The following is a 23,621-nucleotide window of genomic DNA, read 5'->3' as shown; positions in this document are numbered from 1 at the left end:
GATAAATGTGGTATGAATAAGAGTCATTATATATGCGGAGACACTTGAAAAATAAAATGTCTCTCCACATATATGATGATATGTGGTGTACACCCTGTATTTCGGGCACACTGAAATATTTCCCATTAATTTGGCATAAACAGCCAACAGAAAATAAAATTTGGGGACATATTGGATTCCAAGGTTTTTTGCACAACAAGTTAGACAAGCAAAACATAAATGATTGTTCGTTCCCAAGCAGAACATAAATGAAGAAGATTACTTAATGAAGAAGATTACAACTTACTATTCATTGCTTCTTTATATTTGGAACTTAATGAACAAAAAGTGTCCAAAAGAAAAAGGATAATGAACAAAAAGTGTCCAAAAGAAAAAGGATAACCTCTCAGACCGCTCTATGTTCCCCATAGTATCTTCTACTTTCAAGCATATATATTATCTTGATCTTCTTTCTCTGCTTCCATTCATTTCTCTTCTTAGTACTATTCTTCTTCCAGTTTCTCAACTTAGAATGGCGGGAAAAGACGAAGCTGCAGGTCATGCAATCGGGATCGACCTGGGGACAACCTACTCGTGTGTGGCGGTGTGGCGGTATGATCATGTAGAAATCATAGTGAACGATCAGGGTAACAGGACCACTCCATCTTATGTTGCTTTCACCAATACTGAGCGATTGATAGGTGATGGTGCATTCAACCAGGTCATAAAAAACCCAACCAACACCATCTTCGGTATGTTCATCTCTTCCTGTATGTATCCATCTACATATATACCATTTTCCCATTAATTTATTTTTCAAATTAGTTTTTCTTTTTCTCTGAATATTTATAACAGTATTTGAAGTTATAAAATGTGGGGTGTTGATGATAAGTTATAATTTAGATAATGATTTTGATGATAATTAAAAAGGTGTAGTACATTTACGGTAGAGTGAAAGAATTTGGGATGGTTACAACACCGTTTGTTTAACAATATGCTTTTATTTCAATCATATGACCTATTTCTTTGTTAGTTTTGGTTGTGTTTCTAATTCTGTCCTCAATTTGCAGACGCGAAAAGGATAATCGGTAGGAGGTTCACAGATGAATGTGTTCAAAACGATATAAAGCATTGGCCTTTTAAGGTCATTGGAGGTCCTTCTGACAAGCCAACGATTGTCGTCGCATACAAGGGTGTAGAGAAACAATTTGCTGCTGAAGAAATCTCATCTATGATTCTTGTGAAAATGCGGGAGATTGCTGAGGCTTACCTTGGTTCAACTGTGAAAAATTCAGTTATCACTGTCCCTGCTTACTTTACCGACTCACAGCGACAGGCTACGAAAGAGGCAGGTGCTAGTGCTGGCCTAAATGTGATGCGCATCATGAATGAGCCAACTGCTGCAGCCATTGCTTATGGGCTTGACTGGAAGGCCGGTTGGTATAGCAAGAGAAATGTGATGATATTTGATTTGGGGGGGGGGAACCTTGGATGTTTCGCTACTTACCATAGCTGACAGTGTCTTTGAAGTGAAGGCCACCGCTGGAGATACTCATCTTGGAGGTGAAGATTTCGATAACAGAATGGTCAACCACTGTGCTGAGCAATTCAAGAGGAAGCATAACGTGGACGTTGGTGGAAACTTCAAGGCTCTTAGGAGGTTAAAAAATGCATGTGAGAAGGCAAAGAGGAGGCTTTCATTTATGTCTGAGACGGACATTGACATTGATTGTTTGCATCACGGTGTTGATTTTTGTTTAACTATTACCCGTGCTAAATTTGAGCAACTCAACATGGATTTCTTCGACAAGTGCATAGAGCCTGTGAAGAAGTGCCTGGAAGATGCTAAAATGGACATAAGCAGCGTACATGATGTTGTTCTTGCGGGTGGCTCTTCTAGAATTCCCAAGGTGCAGCAGCTTTTGCAGGAGGTTTTCAAGGGAAAGGAGCTTTGCAAGGGCATTAATCCGGATGAGGCGGTGGCCTACGGTGCCGCTGTTCAAGCTACTGTCTTGAGTGGTGACAATCTAACTGGAAAGCTTCGGGAGTTCGCACTAGTGGATGTCACCCCTCTCTCACTTGGGGTGGAGGCTCGTGAAGAATATATCATGTCGGTTGTGATTCCAAGAAACACTAGAATACCGGTCAAAATAACAGTCAAAGATTTTACTACGCTCTATGACAACGTACGTAATGTTAAATTTTCCATTTATGAGGGTGAGAATAGAATGGCAAGAGATAATAACTATTTGGGAGGATTTGTACTCAATGACATTCCTCCAGCTCCCAGGGGTGTTCCGAAGTTCCAAGTTTGCTTTGATATTGATGAAAATGGCATCCTGCACGTCTCCGCTGAGGACATGTCCACCGGCCAAAAGAAGGAGCTCACATTCAATTGTGACAGAAGAACTTATGAAGGAATTGAGACATTGATTTAAAGTCAGTTGACTGATGCAAGAATCATTAATTTCTCGCATGCTATAGACTGAAATATATTGTAATATCTTTTATTAACCAAATTTCCTCTCTCACTGAGTTTGCCATATTATTATGTTTGCTTGAGTCCTAATCTTGACTTCAATCCAAAGTTTTTTTTTATTGTCTTTCAAAAAGACGTTCTTTACTTGAATATTTATGGTCCACACAGACATGAATGGCACATTGGTTTCCGGGGGAAACATGATTTCTTAGCAATCGTGTTTTTACTATACATGACACACCCCGACCCCGATATTCCCTGAATACCAGGATAGGCACGTGCTGGCCGACACCCGCGGGTGACGAAAGCCATTTATTGATTGTAAATACTGAAAACAAAGGATAAATAAGGCTTATAAATATAAAAGAATAATGAATATGCAAATAAGGACCGTGTTCAGAGCACACCACTATTCTAGAACACTAAAAGAAAATAATATAAAATTGAATGAAACCAAGGAGTGGTTCCTACACCAAGAGGACTCGAAGATGCCGATGCGGAAGTGCCTGGACGTCGGGATTGTATACTTCGATTCTAAGTCCTGAAGGGGGCGCAAAACAAACATGAGCGGACCAAGTTGATATATATATATAAATATATATAATAAAACAGTTATCAATGTACTAACCCCCAGGTTTTATGAAAACACAAATATAATGATAAACATAGGTTTTCCGAAACCTAGCATGTCGTGCAATATCTCAAATCATAACTTGTATATATAATAATCACTAGTGACAACCCGATACAACTCTTCAGGCCCCATGCCGGCTCCCCGTCTTTGAGCAGACAGTCAGAGGAAAATACACTTCAGGCCTCATGCCGGCTCTCCGTCTTTGAGCAGACAGTCAGAGGAAAACACACTTCAGGCCCTATGCCAACACCAACCCGTCACCCGGGACGGACCGGATCTATCCCTACGTTCCGTAGCGGAAAACACCACTAGGTAAGTACAAAATCAGTTAACATACATATATTGAAAATCAACTTCATAGTATAAAGTCATGCATCATCTATACTATAAAGAGGTGTTCTAAACATGTTCTAAATATCATATTGTCATCCATCAGATATTCTATAAGAACATGGGTTATAGGAAAAATAGTAATAATTCAAACGAGCCTCAGTAAGCATGTTATCTCGTAAAACGTTTCATAAAACATAATCATCAAATCATGCCTTTCATGTATGCATTTCTACTATCAAAACATGCATTTTTAGAAGGGATCCACTCATAGTACTTCACCGTCGAAAAGCCACGCCATCTAGCGAAGAAGGAAACGTCACAGATAAACGCACCTAAGCACATAAATGGTACATTTAGTCAAACTCTACTCAAACGATTGAATTTGGGGAAACGGACATCGGAAACGAGTTCAGAACGTCGAAATTAGCCTAGAAGGGGTCCTGCACGAAAACCCAAAAAGTCAACGGTCAAAGTCAGCGTTGACCGTTGACCGGTCAAAGTCAAAGTCAACGCTGACCGTTGACCGGGTCCGGGTTCGGGTCTGGGCCAAACGGGTCTGAGCTTGGATCCGGGTTAGGTTAAAGGGTTTGGACTTGGGTTGGATCCAGGTTTGGCCCTAAGGGTTTGGGTCTAATGGGTTTAGGGTTAATGGGCCGAAGGCCCTAAAGGAAACGGCCCAAAAGCCTTTAAATTAACAAAACCAAAATAAATAAAAAAAAAAAGAAAAAGAAAAGGGAAAGGGAAAAGAACCGGGAACAAAACAGGGGGTGGGCCCCTTGGGCTCACCAATTAAGACTCAAAAACAATTTAAAAAAAAAAGAAGTATCCCCCAAACTTAGTGAAAGTATAAAAATACCCATTTTCTTACGTAAATCTCGGGACGGGTTGCTACAATACATGGCAGTTGATATAGTAAAGACGCGATTACAAAACATAATTAACAGAATATTTACTTCATACGTGTACTTATGTGCAAGTAGGGATAAAAACATTTAAAAATACTTATAAGAGCACAAGGTTATCGTAGTATACCAGCTCAAGCAATGTCGTTTTTCTCAGGGATTGAATGAATAATTTGTATTTAAACTAATCCTTAGCTAATTATTTGAAACAAAATTTCAAAAAAGTTCATTTTGGAATCTAAAATAACAAAAACGAATTTTAAATAATTCAACAAAGTAGGGTAAGCAAAAGAAAACGGTTTTGGAAAACAATTTAAACACTAAGGTTTTGCCGTTACCACTAACAATCCTATACAACTTTACCAATTACTTATAAATTTCCACATACATGGTTTGAAGGTTAGGTTTTCCTAATGCATATTTTCCTTGTGATGTTAAAGTGAAAACGTATATCTAACATGCAACATGTCTTTGATATTCAAATCAAATATAAACATGCAAGACTCATTAAGCTTTGTGAAAACCTTTTGAAAAACCATACAACCCTTAAGAGCGTGATGTCTGCCTTAAGTGAACTTACAATTACTAATCACAAGAAGCCCTCCTCAATTTCGGGAACTTTAACGAAAAGCTTTTGGTACTGTTCACTTTAACAAAAAACCACATTTTCACACTAAAAAGTCAATCATGGTACTATTCACTTTACCCTTTATTTTGTCTTTATTGTTAAAACTCAAAGTTTTCAAACTTTTTTTATTAGTTTTCCTCTCAATTTTAGGGTGATGTTTCAATAGAAATTGCATCAAATTACTTGTCTAAATACCCTAATAGTCGTGAATCACTAAGACAATTAGATAATTTAATCGCGATAATTAATAATTGAAAACAAACATGCATCCATTTAAACTAAAATATAATATAATTATAAAAGTGAAAATGATTAACAAAACCAAAGAAAAAGAAAGATACTAGCTGGGCTTGAAAGTGAAGCTGTTGCACGGCTGGACCAGGAGCAAATGTGGCCTAAATTTGAGCCTGAGATGACTGTGGGCCATGTTGTGGCTTATTCTAGCAAAAGATGAAACAACCCATTTGATTACCAAGGCCGAATCCAAAACGTCCCAGCCAGCTTGTTTAAGCTTAATTGGATGCTCATTTATCTATTTAGAATTCAATAATGTTATTCTTACTATCTTATTATACCACATTTAGTATACCACATGATGTTGGAAGTTTAAGTGTCAATTCAGGTGGAATTTTTGTTTATTTTATTTTTGCTAAAACCCTACCCGTTCAACTTCTCTGTTAGATACGTTTCACAAGTGTATTTTTCTTTCTAATTATAGAAAATTTGGAGTGTCAAATGAGATTTTTGGAGTGCTAATAATAATTTCCTAAAATTATGGTATATTTAGATGGTAAGAATAGCATTACTCATTTAGAATTACCCTAGCGCCGTGCTCCCATTTCTCATTTCTCTCTCTAGCTGCTTCAAAGAGCTTCTCTCTCTAGATTCTTCTTAAGAAAACTAACGAAAAGTCCTCAAAACTTTAGGTTTAATCAAAATGATAAAATAAAAGTGTAAATGAATAGTACCAAAAATGAATCTTTAGACTAAAAATGTTGTTAATGTTAAAAATAAATAATACCTCCCATTCTTCTTTTCTCATCCTCGAGCCCAGAGCCATTTCTCTCTCAAAAACCAAACCCATACCTTAGAGCCGCACTATACCCCCAAACTTAGGGGTGTATTCAATTGGGAATTTGAGAGATTTTTATAGAGTTTAACTGATTTGTAGAGATTTCATGTAAAATTTTGATTCAATTCCTTCGAAATCTCATGGGAATATGTGAGATTTGTAGATACTTAAAATACACTACAAAATCTCTCTAATTCCCTCTAATTCCCTCTAATTCCTCAAAGAGAGAGCGAGAGAGAGATGCATGGTTTTCGGTAATGACACTTGTGCACAATTAGAAAAGGTGTAATACACTTGAGCCACTGTGCTAGAGTGACTGAAAGGTGTATAGTGACAGAATTCGGAATAGTTACAAGTTACAACACCATTTCCTTGTTACATTTCCTTATCGGTCTTTTTTTTTTCAAATCTTGCATCAATATTCTTCAGATGCGAAAAAGTTAATTAGTACGAGTTTCAGGGATGAATGTGTTCAAAATGATATGAAGCATTGGCAATTCAAGGTCTCCTTCTGATAAGCCAATAGCCGTTGTCAACCACAACGGTGTAGAGAAACAATTTCTTGCTGAAGAAAATTTATCTACGGTTCTTGTAAAAATGCAGGATATTGCTGAGGCCTACCTTGGTTCAACTGTGAAAAACTCAGTTATAACAGCGACAGGCTACAAAAAAGGCAGGTGCCTCTGCTGGCCTAAATGTAATGCGTAATCATCAGTGAGCCGACTGCTGCAGCGATTGCTTATGGACTTGGCAAGAAGTCTGGCTGGTATATATAGGAAAAGAAATGTGATGATATTTGAATTGGGTTGTGGTACATTGGCCGTTTCACTACTAACCATAGCGTATAGCTTTTGTGAAGTAAAGGTCACTGCTGGAGAAATACTCATCTCCGATGTGAAGGCTTTGATAAGAAAATAGTGAATAATTGTGCTGAACAAACAAAAGGAAACATAAAGTCGACATTCGTGGAAAATGCATGTGAGAAGGCAAAGAGGAGGCTTTGATATATGCTTGTGACTGACATTGACATTGTTGGAGGGGAAGGAGCTGTGCAACGGCATTTATCCAGATGAAGCTGTGGCATATGGTTCAGCTGTTCAAGCTGCCATGTTGAGCGAGAAAAATGAAAATGGGAAGCTTCAAGACTTCGCACTCTTGGATGTCATCCCTCTATTACTTGGGGTGGAGACAACTCAGACAAGGTGGGAAAGTGGTTCTGACGATAAACATTTCATGCTAGTTGTGATCCCAAGAAACACCAGAGTTCCGATAAAAGAGAACGTTACTTTGTTTACTTCGGTTGACAACCAAGCTGTGGCCAGATTTTCAATTTATGAGAGGCGAGAGTTCATCAACCTTAAATAATAACTTTTTGGGTGGATTTCACATCCATGACATTCCTCCTGCTCCTGCCAGAGCTGCTAAATTCAAACTTTGCTTTGATATTGATGAAAATGGTGTCCCTGAGTGTCTCTGCGGAGGACATGTCCACCGACCAAAAGAAGGTGATTACTTTCAACCGTGACAGAAGAACTTGTGAGGGAATTGAGACATTGATATAAATGTCGGTTGACTGCTGTAAGAAACGTTCATTTCTAATTTCCCCAGCATGCTTCAGACTGAATAGACATTGGATTACAGGGGAAGCGTATTTTCTTTGGTCGAGCTTAGCACTTATGCTCTGGTGATCTCATCCAACCTCTCTGTTATTCCGTTATGATAGAGCCGTTGGAACAATAACAGAAAGTATGAGAATAATAAAATAATTTTAATGATGATAATCATGATGAAATCACAATGCTAATTGTGTACAAGATTAATGTAAACAACTAGAGAGAAAGTAAGAATGACTATAAACTTGGAGATTGAGGCTTGCACAAATGCAATGTCTTAAAGACAAAATTTTGCCCGTGCTTGTAGTTCAGTAGGCTTCCAGCTCCTAGAATTCAAGAATCTATAATACGAGTCGAAGCACTGCAATTTTCGGACTCTCAAGACACGACTGGAATTTGACAAAGAAAGAATGAGAAAAACAGAATCGGGAAACTCCTTCTCTTGATGCATATCTCACTGCTATACTGACTTGGGTTAAGAATTTTTCATTCTAACAAGAGCTTCTCATCCATCCTCCTGATTTCAACTTGGGAATTGCAACTTCATGCTATGTTGTTTGTGTAACATATGAACTAGTAAATATACATGTGACTGGGCATAAAAACACAGTTGTTCTATCATTTCTCAACTGGTAGGTTATAATGTTCCTCTGCACGCTCCGGTAAAGCTTATTTTTCTGTCTACCAATTTTCCAAAGCTGCTTTAAACAGTCATCGAATAAGAAGAATTCTCGGAGGAGTACGTAGCTACTGAGATCTGTGCTAGGTTTCTATGTGCAACACTGCAAGTCCACTTCCACTTTCTGTATGTGTAACTAATTTGCCGTTTTGTTTTCTGTTCATAGTTCAGCACACAAATAAATGTTAAACTCTGTATACTAGCTCTATTTGTCGCAGTTTTGTAGAACTATATAAAGTTTTCTCATATAAAAAAGAAGGTAAAGTTATAAGGTAGTAAAGGTAGTAAAGGAGGTAAAGTTGGAAATGTAGTAAATTGAAGAATTACGAGTGTACTTGTAATTCTTTGAAGAATCAATAGGCTGGAATCCATCAGATTTGAGGGAAATCCTGAAGGTTGTGTTTGATTAGTTGATTTAAAGATGATTACAATGGAAGCAGCTAATGGCTTAAATAATCTAATTACCACTCCTAGGACAACTCAAGGAATTAGGTAATTAAACGAAAGTCAAACGACCTTAATTGACGACAAATGAAAAGTCCAATTTTTATTACAGAACTTAAAACGTAATTTTGAACTACGACGTTCTTTTCTTTCCAAAAAGGTATCATGCACCCAAATTGGAGCTCATATGCCAACATTGCAAATTCCCGCTACGTCTCTTTGTCTTCCATCGGTCCATTTTCTCTTCAATCCACTCGATCATTTGTTCTACATCATAAAGCTATAAGGTAGTAAAGAAAGAAAGAAGGTAAAGGTAGTAAGAGTAATGCTACACTTACATATTTGTGCCATCTTCCTAATAGAGGAAGGGATCACCTATCTATTAGAGAGATGATACAAATGTGGTATGAAAAATATGATAAAAGTAACATCATTTACATAGTAAAGGTAGTAAAGTTGGAAAGGCATTGCACGCCAAAAGGTTTCAAAATTTGTGCTTTGGTTGATATACTTTAACTTTTTAATGTGCTTGTAATACGGGGTGGTACACCACATGTCATTATTTATGTGGAAACACTAAAAATAAAATGTCTTTCCACATATATGATGATATGTGGTGTATCACCCTGTATTTCGGGCACACTAAAAGTTAATTTGGCATAAACAGCCAACAGAAAATAAAATTTGGGGACATATTGGATTCCAAGGTTTTTTGCACAAGAAGTTAGACAAGCAAAACATAAATGATTGTTCGTTCCCAAGCAGAGCATAAATGAAGAAGATTACTTAATGAAGAAGATTACAACTTACTATTCATTGCTTCTCTATATTTGGAACTTAATGAACAAAAAGTGTCCAAAAGAAAAAGGATAACCTCTCAGACCGCTCTATGTTCCCCATAGTATCTTCTACTTTCAAGCATATATATTATCTTGATCTTCTTTCTCTGCTTCCATTCATTTCTCTTCTTAGAACTATTCTTCTTCCTGTTTCTCAATTTAGAATGGCGGGAAAAGACGAAGCTGCAGGTCATGCAATTGGGATCGACCTGGGGACAACCTACTCGTGTGTGGCGGTGTGGCGGTATGATCATGTAGAAATCATAGTGAACGATCAGGGCAACAGGACCACTCCATCTTATGTTGCTTTCACCAATACTGAGCGATTGATAGGTGATGGTGCATTCAACCAGGTCATAAAAAACCCAACCAACACCATCTTCGGTATGTTCATCTCTTCCTGTATGTATCCATCTACATATATACCATTTTCCCATTAATTTATTTTTCAAATTAGTTTTTCTTTTTCTCTGAATATTTATAACAGTATTTGAAGTTATAAAATGTGGGGTGTTGATGATAAGTTATAATTTAGATAATGATTTTGATGATAATTAAAAAGGTGTAGTACATTTACGGTAGAGTGAAAGAATTTGGGATGGTTACAACACCGTTTGTTTAACAATATGCTTTTATTTCAATCATATGACCTATTTCTTTGTTAGTTTTGGTTGTGTTTCTAATTCTGTCCTCAATTTGCAGACGCGAAAAGGATAATCGGTAGGAGGTTCACAGATGAATGTGTTCAAAACGATATAAAGCATTGGCCTTTTAAGGTCATTGGAGGTCCTTCTGACAAGCCAATGATTGTCGTCGCATACAAGGGTGTAGAGAAACAATTTGCTGCTGAAGAAATCTCATCTATGATTCTTGTGAAAATGCGGGAGATTGCTGAGGCTTACCTTGGTTCAACTGTGAAAAATTCAGTTATCACTGTCCCTGCTTACTTTACCGATTCACAGCGACAGGCTACGAAAGAGGCAGGTGCTAGTGCTGGCCTAAATGTGATGCGCATCATCAATGAACCGACTGCTGCAGCCATTGCTTATGGGCTTGACTGGAAAGCCGGTTGGTATAGCAAGAGAAATGTGATGATATTTGATTTGGGCGGGGGAACCTTGGATGTTTCGCTACTTACCATAGCTGACAGTGTCTTTGAAGTGAAGGCCACCGCTGGAGACACTCATCTTGGAGGTGAAGATTTCGATAACAGAATGGTCAACCACTGTGCTGAGCAATTCAAGAGGAAGTATAACGTGGACGTTGGTGGAAACTTCAAGGCTCTTAGGAGGTTAAAAAATGCATGTGAGAAGGCAAAGAGGAGGCTTTCATTTATGTCCGAGACTGACATTGACATTGACTGTTTGCATCAGGGTGTTGATTTTTGTTTAACTATTACCCGTGCTAAATTTGAGCAACTCAACATGGATTTCTTCAGCAAGTGCATGGAGCCTGTGAAGAAGTGTCTGGAAGATGCTAACATGGACATAAGCAGCGTCCATGATGTTGTTCTTGCTGGTGGCTCTTCTAGAATTCCCAAGGTGCAGCAGCTTTTGCAGGAGGTTTTCAAGGGAAAGGAGCTTTGCAAGGGCATCAATCCGGATGAGGCAGTGGCCTATGGTGCCGCTGTTCAAGCTACTGTCTTGAGTGGTGGCAATCTAACTGGAAAGCTTGGGGACTTCGCACTGGTGGATGTTACCCCTCTCTCACTTGGGGTGGAGGCTTGTGAAGAACTTCAAGAACATATCATGTCAGTTGTGATTCCAAGAAACACTAGAATACCGGTCAAAATAATCAAAAAAGGTTTTACTACTTACCATGACAACCAACGGAATGTTAGGGTTGCCGTTTATGAGGGTGAGAGTAGAAAGGCAAGAGATAATAACTATTTGGGAGAATTTGAACTCAATGACATTCCTCCAGCTCCCAGGCATGTTCCTAAATTTGATGTTTGCTTTGAGATTGATGAAAATGGCATCCTGCATGTCTCTGCTGAGGATACGTCCACCGGCCAAAAGAAGGGTCTCAGATTCAACTGTGACAGAAGAACTTGTCAAGGAATCGAGGCAGTGATTTAAAAGTCAGTTGACTGATGTAAGAAACATTAATTTCTCGCATGCTATAGACCGAAATATCTTGTATTAAGTCCTAATCTTGACTTTTCATTCTGAGAGTTTTTATTACTCTGTCTTTAATTAGGACTGGTCTTTACTTGAATTATGGCTAAATCAGACATGAATAGAACATTGGATTCCAGGGGAAACATAATTTCTTTGACGATGTTCTCTATTTACTCCATACGCGCACTCACATTGATCTCTGTTAATGCGTTATTTCTCATCATCATTCATCCTCCTGACTCTTACATATAAAACTGGATGAACCTTTAACAAACAATGAACCAATAAATCTCGACACTGATTGCATTCCGCCGGGGGATATCCAACTGCTAAAAATAAACATTTTAAAGCCTACCTGCATTCCGATCGGTTGTTCTTCTTTGAGTTTTCACGCTGAGAATGTCAAGAAGAAGAAGAATTCTCCCAATCTTCCAAAGCTGCCTTACGAAGTCATCTAAGCTGAAGAATTCTCGGACGAGTACTTTATTTAGCTACCGAGATCTGTGCTAGGTTTCTATGTGCAAGTCCATTTCCACTCTCAATACGTGCAACTAATTTGCCGTTTTGTTTCCTGTTCATAGCTCAGTACACAGATAAATGCTGAGTTTAATTTAAATATAAAGTTGTAAAGTTATCCCAGAAAAAATATAACAAAGAAGGAAAAGTTAAAAGGTAGTAAAGGTCAAGTTAAAAAGTAATAAACGTGAATTAATTGTAACGGTTTAAATATGATATAAAAAATTTGTATTATTTATAAATGTTTGTTAATTATAAATTCAAAATTAGGATATAAAAAATAATAATAATAAATTTTAAAAAACGTATAAGAAAAGATTAAAATTTCCCCTTTTTTACCTTTTGTTGACCGGTATCGCCATTCTCTTTTTTACCTTTGCGAAGCCACAATTTCTATCCCAATATGCAGCTTGAACAACCTGCACACACCCGGGCCTCGCAGAAAGTGGTGGGCAACGTCAACTTATCAATCGAAGGGACCTCCGATGTCTGTAACGGCGCGGCGAGACGGACAGGGGTTCAGGCGGTCGAAAGAGAATCGTACGGAATGGGTGGAGGGGGCGACGTTGAGGCGCCCGAGGAGGAGCGAAGGCGGAATCCGGCCGGTTACGCCGTTGATGGCGAAGTCTGAAGATTGAAGGTGTGAATCGATATCGAATAGGTCGCCTGCAAAAAAAATTCTGTGTTTTTTTTCTTTCCATTTTTTTTTTCCTTGGGGGAGAGGAGTAGAGCGGAGAACTACTCGTGTGAGGGAGTGGGTTGTGGTTTTGGTGGTGAAGGGAGGGGGGACGGCCGGAGGGCTGAAGGAGGGTGATGATGAATCGAACTGGAGAACTCATTGCCGCCCCTTTTATTCTGGGTTTTTTCTCTTTCAAAATTTTATTTTCTTCTCGGGAGAGAGTAGGAGAGTAGATAACCACCCGTGTGGGGGAGTGGGTTGTGGTTTTGGTGGTGAAGGGAGGGGGGGACAGACGGAGGGCCGAAGGAGGTAGGGGATGAATTGCAGAAATTGCTCAACAAAGCAGATGAAGTTCTACGATTTTTTTTGTTTTTATTTTTTTTAAGTTCTAAAATAAAAATATTTTTAATTACTTAAATGGATTTTTTCAACTTTTTGTTTTGTGGGTTTTATAACTGTTATATCAACATTTAATAGAAAAATTAATGGAAAAGTTGACGAAAGTTTGACATTGCAAATTAATTGTAAGTTAATGTATGGCATTGTAATAATTAAAAAAAATGAGATATGTGATTGTGATGCGATCCATAATTGAGATAATTTTTTGTAATTCATCTTATTTCTAATTTTGAATGAATCTAAACCAAAATTTTGTTGGCACTCTATAAAAAAAAAAAAATTATCGTGTATGCGGAAGGAAAGTGATTTTTGACTAGTTTTATTTTCTTCATGGGCACTCCTAAATCAAATGAGAATCAAGAGACAAAAGTATAAGAATATGAGTGCAGGAAAAAACAAAAAAAAAAAAAAAAAAAAAAAAAATCAAAACAAGAGCCTAAAAATCACTACCCTTATATAAACACCAAAAAAAAGAGTTGAAAGTCATGGGTCCGCTAATATGGTACATGAGTAGCAGCTCCTAATTCTTTATGCTATTTTGGGGAACAAATTAAACTCATGATTTCTCTTAAAACAGAAACGATGGCAATGCAGACACAGGGTCCTAATCAATCTGTCTTGTTTCTAAAAATTAAAAGTGTATTTCATCTATGGACAAGAAATCGGAACAAACTTTGGTTCCAAAGGCCAGGACCCGGCACGCAGACACAGAGACCTTGATGGTGCTGAGGAAGCAAAGATGGGAACATTAATGCTTCCTCCAAAACTGCCCGGATTATTACTATTGTATTGAGGGTCCTGATCCTTGTCATACTGGTTACGTCTTTCGTGCTCCTTGCCACCATTACTCAGGAAGTAAACAAGCTCAGGCTACAAAAAAGGCAGGTGCCTCTGCTGGCCTAAATGTAATGCGTAATCATCAGTGAGCCGACTGCTGCAGCGATTGCTTATGGACTTGGCAAGAAGTCTGGCTGGTATATATAGGAAAAGAAATGTGATGATATTTGAATTGGGTTGTGGTACTTTGGCCGTTTCACTACTAACCATAGCGTATAGCGTTTGTGAAGTAAAGGTCACTGCTGGAGATATACTCATCTCCGATGTGAAGGCTTTGATAAGAAAATAGTGAATAATTGTGCTGAACAAACAAAAGGAAACATAAAGTCGACATTCATGGAAAATGCATGTGGGAAGGCAAAGAGGAGGCTTTGATATATGCTTGAGACTGACATTGACATTGTTGGAGGGGAAGGAGCTGTGCAAGGGCATTTATCCAGATTAAGCTGTGGCATATGGTTCAGCTGTTCAAGCTGCCATGTTGAGTGAGAAAAATGAAAATGGGAAGCTTCAAGACTTGGCACTCTTGGATGTCATCCCTCTATTACTTGGGGTGGAGACAACTCAGACAAGGTGGGAAAGTGGTTCTGACGATAAACATTTCATGCTAGTTGTGATCCCAAGAAACACCAGAGTTCCGATAAAAGAGAACGTTACTTTGTTTACTTCGGTTGACAACCAAGCTGTGGCCAGATTTTCAATTTATGAGGGCGAGAGTTCATCAACCTTAAATAATTACTTTTTTGGGTGGATTTCACATCCATGACATTCCTCCTGCTCCTGCCAGAGCTGCCAAATTCAAACTTTGCTTTGATAGATGAAAATGGTGTCCCTGAGTGTCTCTGCGGAGGACATGTCCACCGGCCAAAAGAAGGTGATTACATTCAACTGTGACAGAATAACTTGTGTAAGAAAAGTTCCTTTCTAATTTTTTGTATGGTCGAGCTTCTTACTCATGCTCTGGTGATCTCATCCAACCTCTCTGTTACTCCGTTATGACAGAGCCGTTGGAACAATAACAGAAAGTATGAGAATAATAAAATAATTCTAATGATGATAATCATAAAGAAATCACAATGCTAATTGCGTACAAGATTAATGTAAACAACTAGAGAGAGTAAGAATGACTACAAACTTGGAGATTGAGGCTTGCACAAATGTGATGCCCTAAAGACAAAATTTTGCTCTTGTGCTTGTAGTTTGGTAGGCGTCCGTCTCCTAGGATTCAAGAATCTATAATACGAAGTCGAAGCACTGCAATTTTCAGACTCTCAAGACATGATTGGAATTTGGCAAAGAAAGAATGAGAAAAACAGAATCCGGAAACTCCTCTTGATGCATATCTCACAGCTATACCGACTTGGGTTTATATAAAACCTAAGACGCTGATTGACGAAGAGATGAAAACATACATCTATTAGACGACACCATTTACTAAGGAAATGCACTGATCTGTGTAGAGTAATTTTTTCAATTTGAAAAGGTCCGTACACAATGTATTGCCACTTTGTATAAGATGGCACCAATTGGATAACATATCCATTTGATACAAACGGTTAAGAATTTTTCATTCTAACAAGAGCTTCTCATCCATCCTCCTGATTTCAACTTTGAAATTGCAACTTCATGCTATGCTGTTTGTGTAACAAATGAACTAGTAAATATATATGTGACTGGGCATAAAACCAGAGTTGTTCTACCATTTCTCAGCTGGCAGGTGATAATGTTCCTCTGCTGGCTTCGATAAAGCTTATTTTTCTGTCTACCAATTTTCCAAAGCTGCTTTAAAAAGTCATCGAATCAGAAGAATTCTCGGAGGAGTACGTAGCTACTGAGGGCTGTGCTAGGTTTCTATGTGCAACAGTGCAAGTCCACTTCCGCTTTCTGTATGTGTAACTAATTTGCCGTTTTGTTTTCTGTTCATAGTTCAGTACACAAATAAATGTTAAACTCTGGATACTAGCTATCATTTGTCGCAGTTTTGTAGAACTAAATAAAGTTGTAAAGTTTTCTCATATGAAAAGAAGGTAAAGTTATAAGGTAGCAAAGGTAGTAAAGAAGGTAAAGTTGTAAATGTAGTAAAGACAAAGTGACGTAACACGAAGTTGAAGAAATACAAGTGTAATTCTTTGAAGAATCAATAGTCTGGAATCCACCAAATTGAAGAGAAATATTAAGGGCCTGTTTGGTATTCTACTTGAATCTAACTTTTTTAACTCAAAAACAATTTTCAAGTTTTAGGTCTTAAAAACTTGTTTGGTATAACTATTTAAAAAAACTGAATTCAAGACTAACTTAAAAATATAATCTATTATCTAAAAACATAAAAAATGAGTTTTTAGAATTTTTAAATTTAAACTTACTCCTTTCTTTTCACTCCCTCCTCCTCTCATTCCAAATCTATCTGTCTCGTTTCTTTTTTTCTCCTCTTTTTTTTTTTTCACCTTTTTTGTCTCTCTTCCAATCTGCTATTTTCATTCTCTCAGTTCTTTCTCCCACTCTTCTTTCTCTTTATCTCATCTGATCCTCTCTCTTCTTTCCCTTTCCTTCAATCATCTCTTACTTTCTTTCCTCCTCTCTCATCTTTCTCCCTCTCATAATACTCCCTCTTTTTAGATTTCTTTTATCTAGTTTAAGTCGTAAGATTTTTAATGTGCTTGTATTACGGGGGTGGTACACCACGTCATTATATATGTGGAGACATTTGAAAAATAATATGTCTCTCCACATATATGATGACATGTAGTGTATCACCCTGCATTTCGGATACATTGAAATGTTTCCCATTAATTTGGCATAAACAGCCAACAGAAAATAAAATTTGGGAACATATTGGATTCCAAGGTTTTTTGCACAAGAAGTTAGACAAGCATAACATAAATGATCGTTCGTTCCCAAGCATAACATAAATGAAGAAGATTACTTAATGAAGAAGATTACAAGATTACTTAATGAAGAAGGTTACAACTTACTATACATGGCTTCTTTATATTTGGAACTTAATGAACCAAAAGTGTCCAAAGAAAAAGAATAACCTCTCAGGCCGCTCTATGTTCCCCATAATATCTTCTACCTTCAAGCACATAGATTATCTTGATCTTCTTACTCTGCTGCCTAAGAGAAGGGGGTGGACTAAGCCGCACAATGAGCTAACAATAATGTGGTTCAAATTCACTTTTGATGAGAATCAAACCCAAAACCTCTCACGCCAAATTTGCATTAAGCACTTCAAATTCAAATTTTGTGCTTTGGCATTGATGAACCTTAATTTGGCATAAAACGAACTAAATATAAATTGTTGCTCCCTGCACAACTATTTAGACAGAAAAAAGATAAATGATTCCACATTTCCCAAGTATAAATTAATTCCCCAGCCAAATTCATCTCCCTATTACTCTCTCTGCGACAGTTTTTCTTCTGCTTTATACTTACTGTACATTGCTTCTTTAAATTTGGAACTTAATAAAGAAGATTACTTCATGAAGAAGATTACAACTTACTGTACATTGCTTCTTAATTTAAATTTGGAAATTAATGAACCCAAAGTGTACCCAAAAGAAAGAGAATAAAGAATCAAAAGTGTCCTATGTTCCCCATAATATCTTCTATTTTCAAGCACATAATATTCTCTTTTATCTTCTTTCTCTGCTACCATTCAATTCTCTTCTTTAGTACCATTCTTCTTCCAGTTTCTTAGCTTAGAATGGCGGGAAAAGACAAAGCTGAAGGTCATGCAATCGGGATCGACCTGGGGACAACCTACTCGTGTGTGGCCGTGTGGCAGTATGACCATGTAGAAATCATAGTGAACGATCAGGGTTACAGGACAACTCCATCTCACGTTGCCTTCACTGATGCCGAAATACTGGTTGGTGATGCTGCATTTAACCAACTCATCAGAAACCCTTCCAACTCCATCTTTGGTAAGGTTCTTCCCACTCGTACTTTCCAAATTGATAATCAGCTTTTCTAAAATCGATAATTACACATATTGTGTTATTTTAATAAAAGAGGCTGCAAGATTTGTCTTAATTTTGTTATGGTGATCTTAATGGGAGGCTTAAGATTGATGCTTAAGAAGTCATAGTCGAACTACAATGATAGTATTAATGTTTGCACCAGTTTTCTGATTCAAATTATTGTTATTCTATACAATTTTTTTTCACAATTTTTTATTATTATTTTAATTTGTTAGATTAATTGTTTTCTAATTGTGGCACCAATTTTTAGATGCAAAGCGGTTAATTGGTAGAAGATTTAGTGACGCATGTGTTCAAGATGATATTAAGTTGTGGCCTTTCAAGGTCATTGAAGGTCCTCATGATAAGCCTACGATTGTGGTCACTCACAAGGGCCAAGAGAAGCAGTTTTCTGCTGAAGAAATCTCATCCATGCTTTTGGGAAAGATGCGAGAGATTGCTGAGGCCTTCCTCGGCTCAACTCTTAAGAATGCGGTCATCACAGTCCCTGCTTACTTCAGTGACTCACAGCGTCAGGCTACAAAAAATGCAGCTATCAGTGCCGGCCTAAAGGTGTCGCGTATCATCAATGAACCAACTGCTGCAGCGATTGCTTATGGCCTTGACAAGAAGGCTGGCTGGTACAGCAAGAGAAATGTTATGATGTTTGATTTCGGTGGCGGTACTTTAGATGTGTCACTAGTTACCATTAGTTGCGGCGTGTTTGATGTGAAAGCCACTGCTGGGGATACTCACCTTGGAGGTGAAGACCTAGATAACAGAATGGTGAAGTACTGTGTCGAGCAATTCAAGAGGAAGGATAATTTAGACGTGACTGGAAACTCCAAAGCACTAAGGAGGTTAAAAAATAGTTGTGAGAAAGCAAAGAGGAGACTTTCATTTACGTCTTCAACAGACATTGAAATTGACTGTTTGCATGAAGGTAGTGATTTTTATACAACTATTACTCGGGCAAAATTTGAAGAACTCAATAGGGATTTCTTTATCAAGTGTATGGAACCGGTGAACAAGTGTTTGGAGGATGCTAAAATGGACGTAAGCAGCATCCACGATGTTGTTCTTGTTGGTGGCTCTTCGAGAATTCCTAAGGTGCAAGAACTCTTACAAAATGTCTTCAAGGGTAAGGAGCTTTGCAAAGGCATTAATCCGGATGAGGCAGTGGCTTACGGTGCTGCTGCTCAGGCTGCAGTCCTGAATGGGAAGGGAAATGAAAAGATTCAAGACCTCACTTTGTTGGATGTCACGCCGCTATCACTCGGGGTGGAGACTGGGCGTGAACGGGACATGACTGTTGTGATACCAAGAAACACTAAAATGCCCGTCAAGAGGAATTATACTGTTACCACTCGGCATGACAACCAAGCAGTTGTTAGATTTGCGGTTTATGAGGGCGAGAGTACAACAACAGTGAATAATTACTTTCTGGGTGATTTTAGGCTCAAAGACATTCCTCCAGCTCCGAGGGGCGTTCCTAAATTCAATATTGTCTTTGATATTGATTCCAATGGGATTCTGAACGTATCAGCTGAAGACGTGTTGACCGGCCAGAAGAAGGGGATAACTCTCACCAATGACATAACTTGTAAGGGAATTGAAAGAATAATTTAAGAATCTTATGTCATGCTACAGACTGAAACAGAAATTGTTTTACTTATGTGTGCCTACTGTGTAATTTATATTGATAAAATGGTTCTAATGTTTCAACCATTATGTTAATTTTGAATTCGTGCTTTCACACGTTTACCCTTTATTTATATACCTATAACAATTAGGGTTTTAATCTTCCAAAATAAAAAATTAATAATTTGGGTTTTTGAAACAATGACCTAATCCTTCATCTAACAAACAATGCACAAAACCAGTACAATTATTTACCAAGATTCTAAAAGACGTTAGGCGCTTGTCGGGCGGTAGGCTGGGGCCTATTGCTAGGTAGCTAGGTGGGGTCTAGGCAGGCGCCTAGACAGACTAGGCGGATTTAAGTAAATCCATTATATTTCGTGTAAATAAGTGTCAATTTATACTTAAAATATATATAATTTCATCATAAACTACAAAATAGAATGACATATATTATGAAGTTTTAATTTCATCATAAACTACAAAATAAAATGACATATATTATGAAGTATTGGAACATAATAAAAACAAGGGAACAAGCATATAACATGTGCTCATTTTAAGAGTAATGCCAGGGAGACTAAATTTATATACTAAAATTGCAAATTAAATGATGTGTTATCAATAAGAAATGAGCATGTTTATCAACGTTTAAGTAATAATCCAATCATCAACTTCCATGTCATTTAGTTTGTTGATGCACAAAATCGGCGAGGACTTTGGTACAACAGAAAGTGTGAAGTTTATGACCTTCGCTAGGTTGCTCTGGTCATCAGTGTGGATAAGTATGTAAATGAATAGAGACAGGGAAGCAAATAACACAAGATGTACGTGGTTCACCCAGATTGGCTACGTCTACGGAGTTGAGGAGTTCTCATTAGTTGTGAAGGGTTTAGACAAATACATAGGTTCAAGCTCTCTTTTAGTGAGTTCTAGTGAATAGTTTAGTACAAATGACATTAGAGATTATTGTGGGAGAATGATCCATTTTTATAGAAGAGAGTTTCTAGCTTTGTTCTGACATTGACACGTGTCGTGTTGTGATTGGTCTCTGATATCGACACGTGTTGCGCTATGATTGGCCTCTGATACCGACATGTGTCGTGTTGTGATTGGCCTCCTGGTTGGAGGAAAAGTCTTGTGGGTCCTTGACGGTATGTTGTTGACCGGTGCTTAGTAGTTTCGGGATTGGTTAAGTATGGTACAAATAATGCTCCCCTAAGTTCCCGAGTGAGGGAAGCTCCTCGGTTGGGGACTTGCAAGATCCAAGCCATTGAGTAATCACGAAACTTCCAAGTACTGAAGTATGGTGTCACCTTCACTTGCCTTCTCTGTCTTGTAAGTAGATGTGGCATCTTCTTTTGGAAGTACTTTTACTTTATCTAGGAGTGGTATCTTTGGTTGGCGTTGACGCACAAGGTAATGTATCATTTTCATTTGAAGCTTACTTGTAGTTTCGGGTTTGGTCAAGTGCGATACAAACCATATAGTAGAAGTCCCCCAAGTCTCTATGACACGCCCCGACCCCGATATTCCCCGAATACCAGGATAGGCACGTGCTGGCCGACACCCGAGGGTGAAGAAAGCCATTTATTGAGTGCAAATGCTGAAAACAAGGGATAAATAAGGTTTATAAATATAAAAGAATAATGAATGTGCAAATAAGGACCGTGTTCAGAGCACACCTCTAATCTAGAACACTAAAAGAAAATAATATAAAATTGAATGAAACAAAGGAGTGGGTCCTACACCGAGAGAACTCGAAGATGCCGATGCGGAAGTGCCTGGACGTCGGGATTGTATGCCTCGATTCTAAGTCCTGAAGGGGGCGCAAAACAAACATGAGTGGACCAAGTTAATATATATATATATATATATATATATATATATATATATATATATAATAAAACAGTTATCAACATACTAACCCCCAGGTTTTATGAAAACACAAATATAATGATAAACATAGGTTTTCCGAAACCTAGCATGTCGTGCAATGTCTCAAATCATCATTCTCATAAACAATAATAATCACTAGTGAATGTCCAATATAACACTTCAGGCCCCATGCCGGCTCCCCGTCTCTGAGCACACAGTCAGAGGAAAATGCACTTCAGGCCCCTTGCCGGCTCCCCGTCTCTGAGCAGACAGTCAGAGGAAAACACACTTCAGGCCCTATGCCAACACCAAACCGTCGCCCGGGACGGACCGGATCTATCCCTACGTCCCGTAGCGGAAAGGACCACTAGGTAAGTACAAAACCAGTGAACATACATATATTGAAAATCAACTTCATAGTATAAAGTCATCCATCATCTATACTATAAAGAAGGGTTCTAAACATGTTCTAAATATCATATCGTCATCCATCAGATATTCTATAAGAACATGGGTTATAGGAAAAATAGTAATAATTCAAACTAGCCTCAGTAAGCATGTTATCTCAAAACGTTTCATAAAACATAATCATAAAGTCATGCTTTTCTGTGTATGCAATTCTACCATTAAAACATGCATTTTTAGAAGGGGTCCACTCACAGTACTTCGCCGTCGAAAAGCCATGCCACTAGCAAAGACGGAAACGCCACAATTAAACGCCCCTAAGCACATAAAGGGTACATTTGGTCAAACTCTACTCAAACGATTGAATTTGGGAAAACGGACATCGGAAACGGGTTCAGAACGTCGAAATTAGCCTAGGAGGGGTCCCGCACGAAAACCCAAAAAGTCAACGGGTCAGGGTTACGGGTCAACGGGTCACGGGTCATGGCTTTAGGGTTTTGGGTTAGGTGGGTTGGGTTTTAGGTTAGAAACCATACGGCCCAAAGGCCTAAATAAAAGGGTAATGGGTTTGGGCTTGCAACCAGGGTTTTGGGCTTGGCAGGAAAGGCCCAAAGGCCTTGGGTTTGGAGTTCGCCGGATTTCCAAGGAGGGAGAAGGCCGGACTTCGGCCGGAGATTTCCCAAGCTCCGTTGGAGCTCAAACCTCAACCAAAACATGTCATTCAATATACCAAATTGAAGCCCCGAAGGTAAGGAATCGAAATATACCCTTGGTTCCCGTCATCGTGGCCGGAGTTTGCCGGAAAACAGCCTGAAAGCCACGGGTGTCCGCCGGAAACTGGGTAAGATTCAAATGAGAATAACTTCTTCGATACTCAATGAAATTGGGTGAAACAAAAAGGAAAGTTGTAGTACTCAGCGAGACGAAGAGATTGATACCTTTCACGCCGGCCAAATCGCCGTGATTTGGCCGGAAAACACCTCGAAAGTCACTGAGGTCGCCGGAAACTGGGTAAGATTCAAATGAGTATAACTTCTTCAATACTCAATGAAATTGGGTGAAACAAAAAGGAAAGTTGTAGTACTCAGCGAGAAGAAGAGATTGATACCTTCCATGCCGGCCAACTAGCCGTGGTTTGGCCGGAAATTGCCTCGAAAGCGGCGGTGATCGCCGGAAAACTGGGAAAAGTCTCCGAGGTGGTTTCTTCATGGTTTGACGTCCAAAACACAACCACGGGGTTAGAAAAGAGCTATAGGTGTGGGCATGGGGGTGTGTGTGTGTGTGTGTGGGTGTTCTTGTCGGAGGAAGGAGCACCGAGAGGGGAAGGGAAAGAGAGAGCATGGAGGAAGAAAGAGAGAAGAGAGAAGAGAAGACTTTTCAGAAAAAAATAAAAAATAAAAAGAAAAGGGAAAGAACCAGGGAACAAAAACAGGGGGTGGGCCCCTTGGGCTCACCAATTAAGGCTCAAAAACAATTTTAAAATGGAAAGTATCCCCCAAACTTAGTGAAAATACAAAAATACCAATTTTCTTACGTAAATCCCAGGACGGGTTGTTACACTCTAAGCGAGAAGATCTGTCGAATG

The 23,621-nt window shown here is 38.5% G+C and overlaps 3 protein-coding genes and 1 long non-coding RNA gene across 5 annotated transcripts; 3 read left to right on the top strand and 1 right to left on the bottom strand.

Moving 5' to 3' along the window:
• The first annotated feature begins 377 nt into the window (after positions 1–377).
• LOC137719703 (heat shock cognate 70 kDa protein-like) lies at positions 378–2,498 on the top strand. 2 transcript variants are annotated; one of them, XM_068458745.2, is made up of 2 exons: positions 378–731; positions 1,050–2,498. In XM_068458745.2, exon 2 carries the CDS (start codon positions 1,563–1,565, stop codon positions 2,415–2,417), a length of 855 nt encoding a protein of 284 aa, XP_068314846.2. In that variant the 5' UTR covers positions 378–731; positions 1,050–1,562; the 3' UTR covers positions 2,418–2,498. The 2 variants fall into 2 exon arrangements, with proteins under 2 accessions (XP_068314846.2, XP_088550986.1); XM_088694860.1 differs by having other exon boundaries at positions 412–731.
• A 7,109-nt stretch (positions 2,499–9,607) lies between these two features.
• LOC137719701 (heat shock cognate 70 kDa protein-like) lies at positions 9,608–11,879 on the top strand. Its single transcript, XM_068458743.2, has 2 exons — positions 9,608–9,986; positions 10,305–11,879. Exons 1-2 carry the CDS (start codon positions 9,653–9,655, stop codon positions 11,678–11,680), a joined length of 1,710 nt encoding a protein of 569 aa, XP_068314844.2. The 5' UTR covers positions 9,608–9,652; the 3' UTR covers positions 11,681–11,879.
• A 5,299-nt stretch (positions 11,880–17,178) lies between these two features.
• Positions 17,179–19,870, top strand: LOC137720073 (heat shock cognate 70 kDa protein-like). The gene is made up of 2 exons (XM_068459082.2): positions 17,179–18,076; positions 18,384–19,870. The coding sequence occupies exons 1-2, from the start codon at positions 17,857–17,859 to the stop codon at positions 19,739–19,741; spliced, it is 1,578 nt and encodes a 525-aa protein (XP_068315183.2). The 5' UTR covers positions 17,179–17,856; the 3' UTR covers positions 19,742–19,870.
• Positions 19,871–21,367: 1,497 nt separating this feature from the next.
• On the bottom strand, positions 21,368–23,149 carry LOC148699050 (uncharacterized). Its single transcript, XR_015963067.1, has 3 exons — positions 22,804–23,149; positions 22,292–22,353; positions 21,368–21,572 (listed from the first exon to the last, which is right to left on the bottom strand). It is a non-coding gene; the product is annotated as an uncharacterized LOC148699050 (long non-coding RNA).
• Between the last annotated feature and the right edge of the window lie 472 nt (positions 23,150–23,621).

Source organism: Pyrus communis, chromosome 1 (genome assembly GCF_041283825.1).
Source record: "Pyrus communis isolate YQ-2024b chromosome 1, ASM4128382v1, whole genome shotgun sequence".
NCBI classification, from domain to species: domain Eukaryota; kingdom Viridiplantae; phylum Streptophyta; class Magnoliopsida; order Rosales; family Rosaceae; genus Pyrus; species Pyrus communis.
The sequence above is the reverse complement of the archived record's forward strand: the minus strand, read 5'-3'. Positions and strand labels throughout refer to the sequence as shown.

Bases quoted from the DNA above. Each gene is read 5' to 3' on its own strand.
- LOC137719703 (XM_068458745.2), top strand. From the start codon at position 1,563: ATGGTCAACCACTGTGCTGAGCAATTCAAGAGGAAGCATAACGTGGAC.
- LOC137719701 (XM_068458743.2), top strand. From the start codon at position 9,653: ATGTTCCCCATAGTATCTTCTACTTTCAAGCATATATATTATCTTGAT. The intron at 9,987-10,304 runs GTATGTTCATCT...CTCAATTTGCAG, and splicing joins CCCAACCAACACCATCTTCG to ACGCGAAAAGGATAATCGGT.
- LOC137720073 (XM_068459082.2), top strand. From the start codon at position 17,857: ATGGCGGGAAAAGACAAAGCTGAAGGTCATGCAATCGGGATCGACCTG. The intron at 18,077-18,383 runs GTAAGGTTCTTC...ACCAATTTTTAG, and splicing joins CCCTTCCAACTCCATCTTTG to ATGCAAAGCGGTTAATTGGT.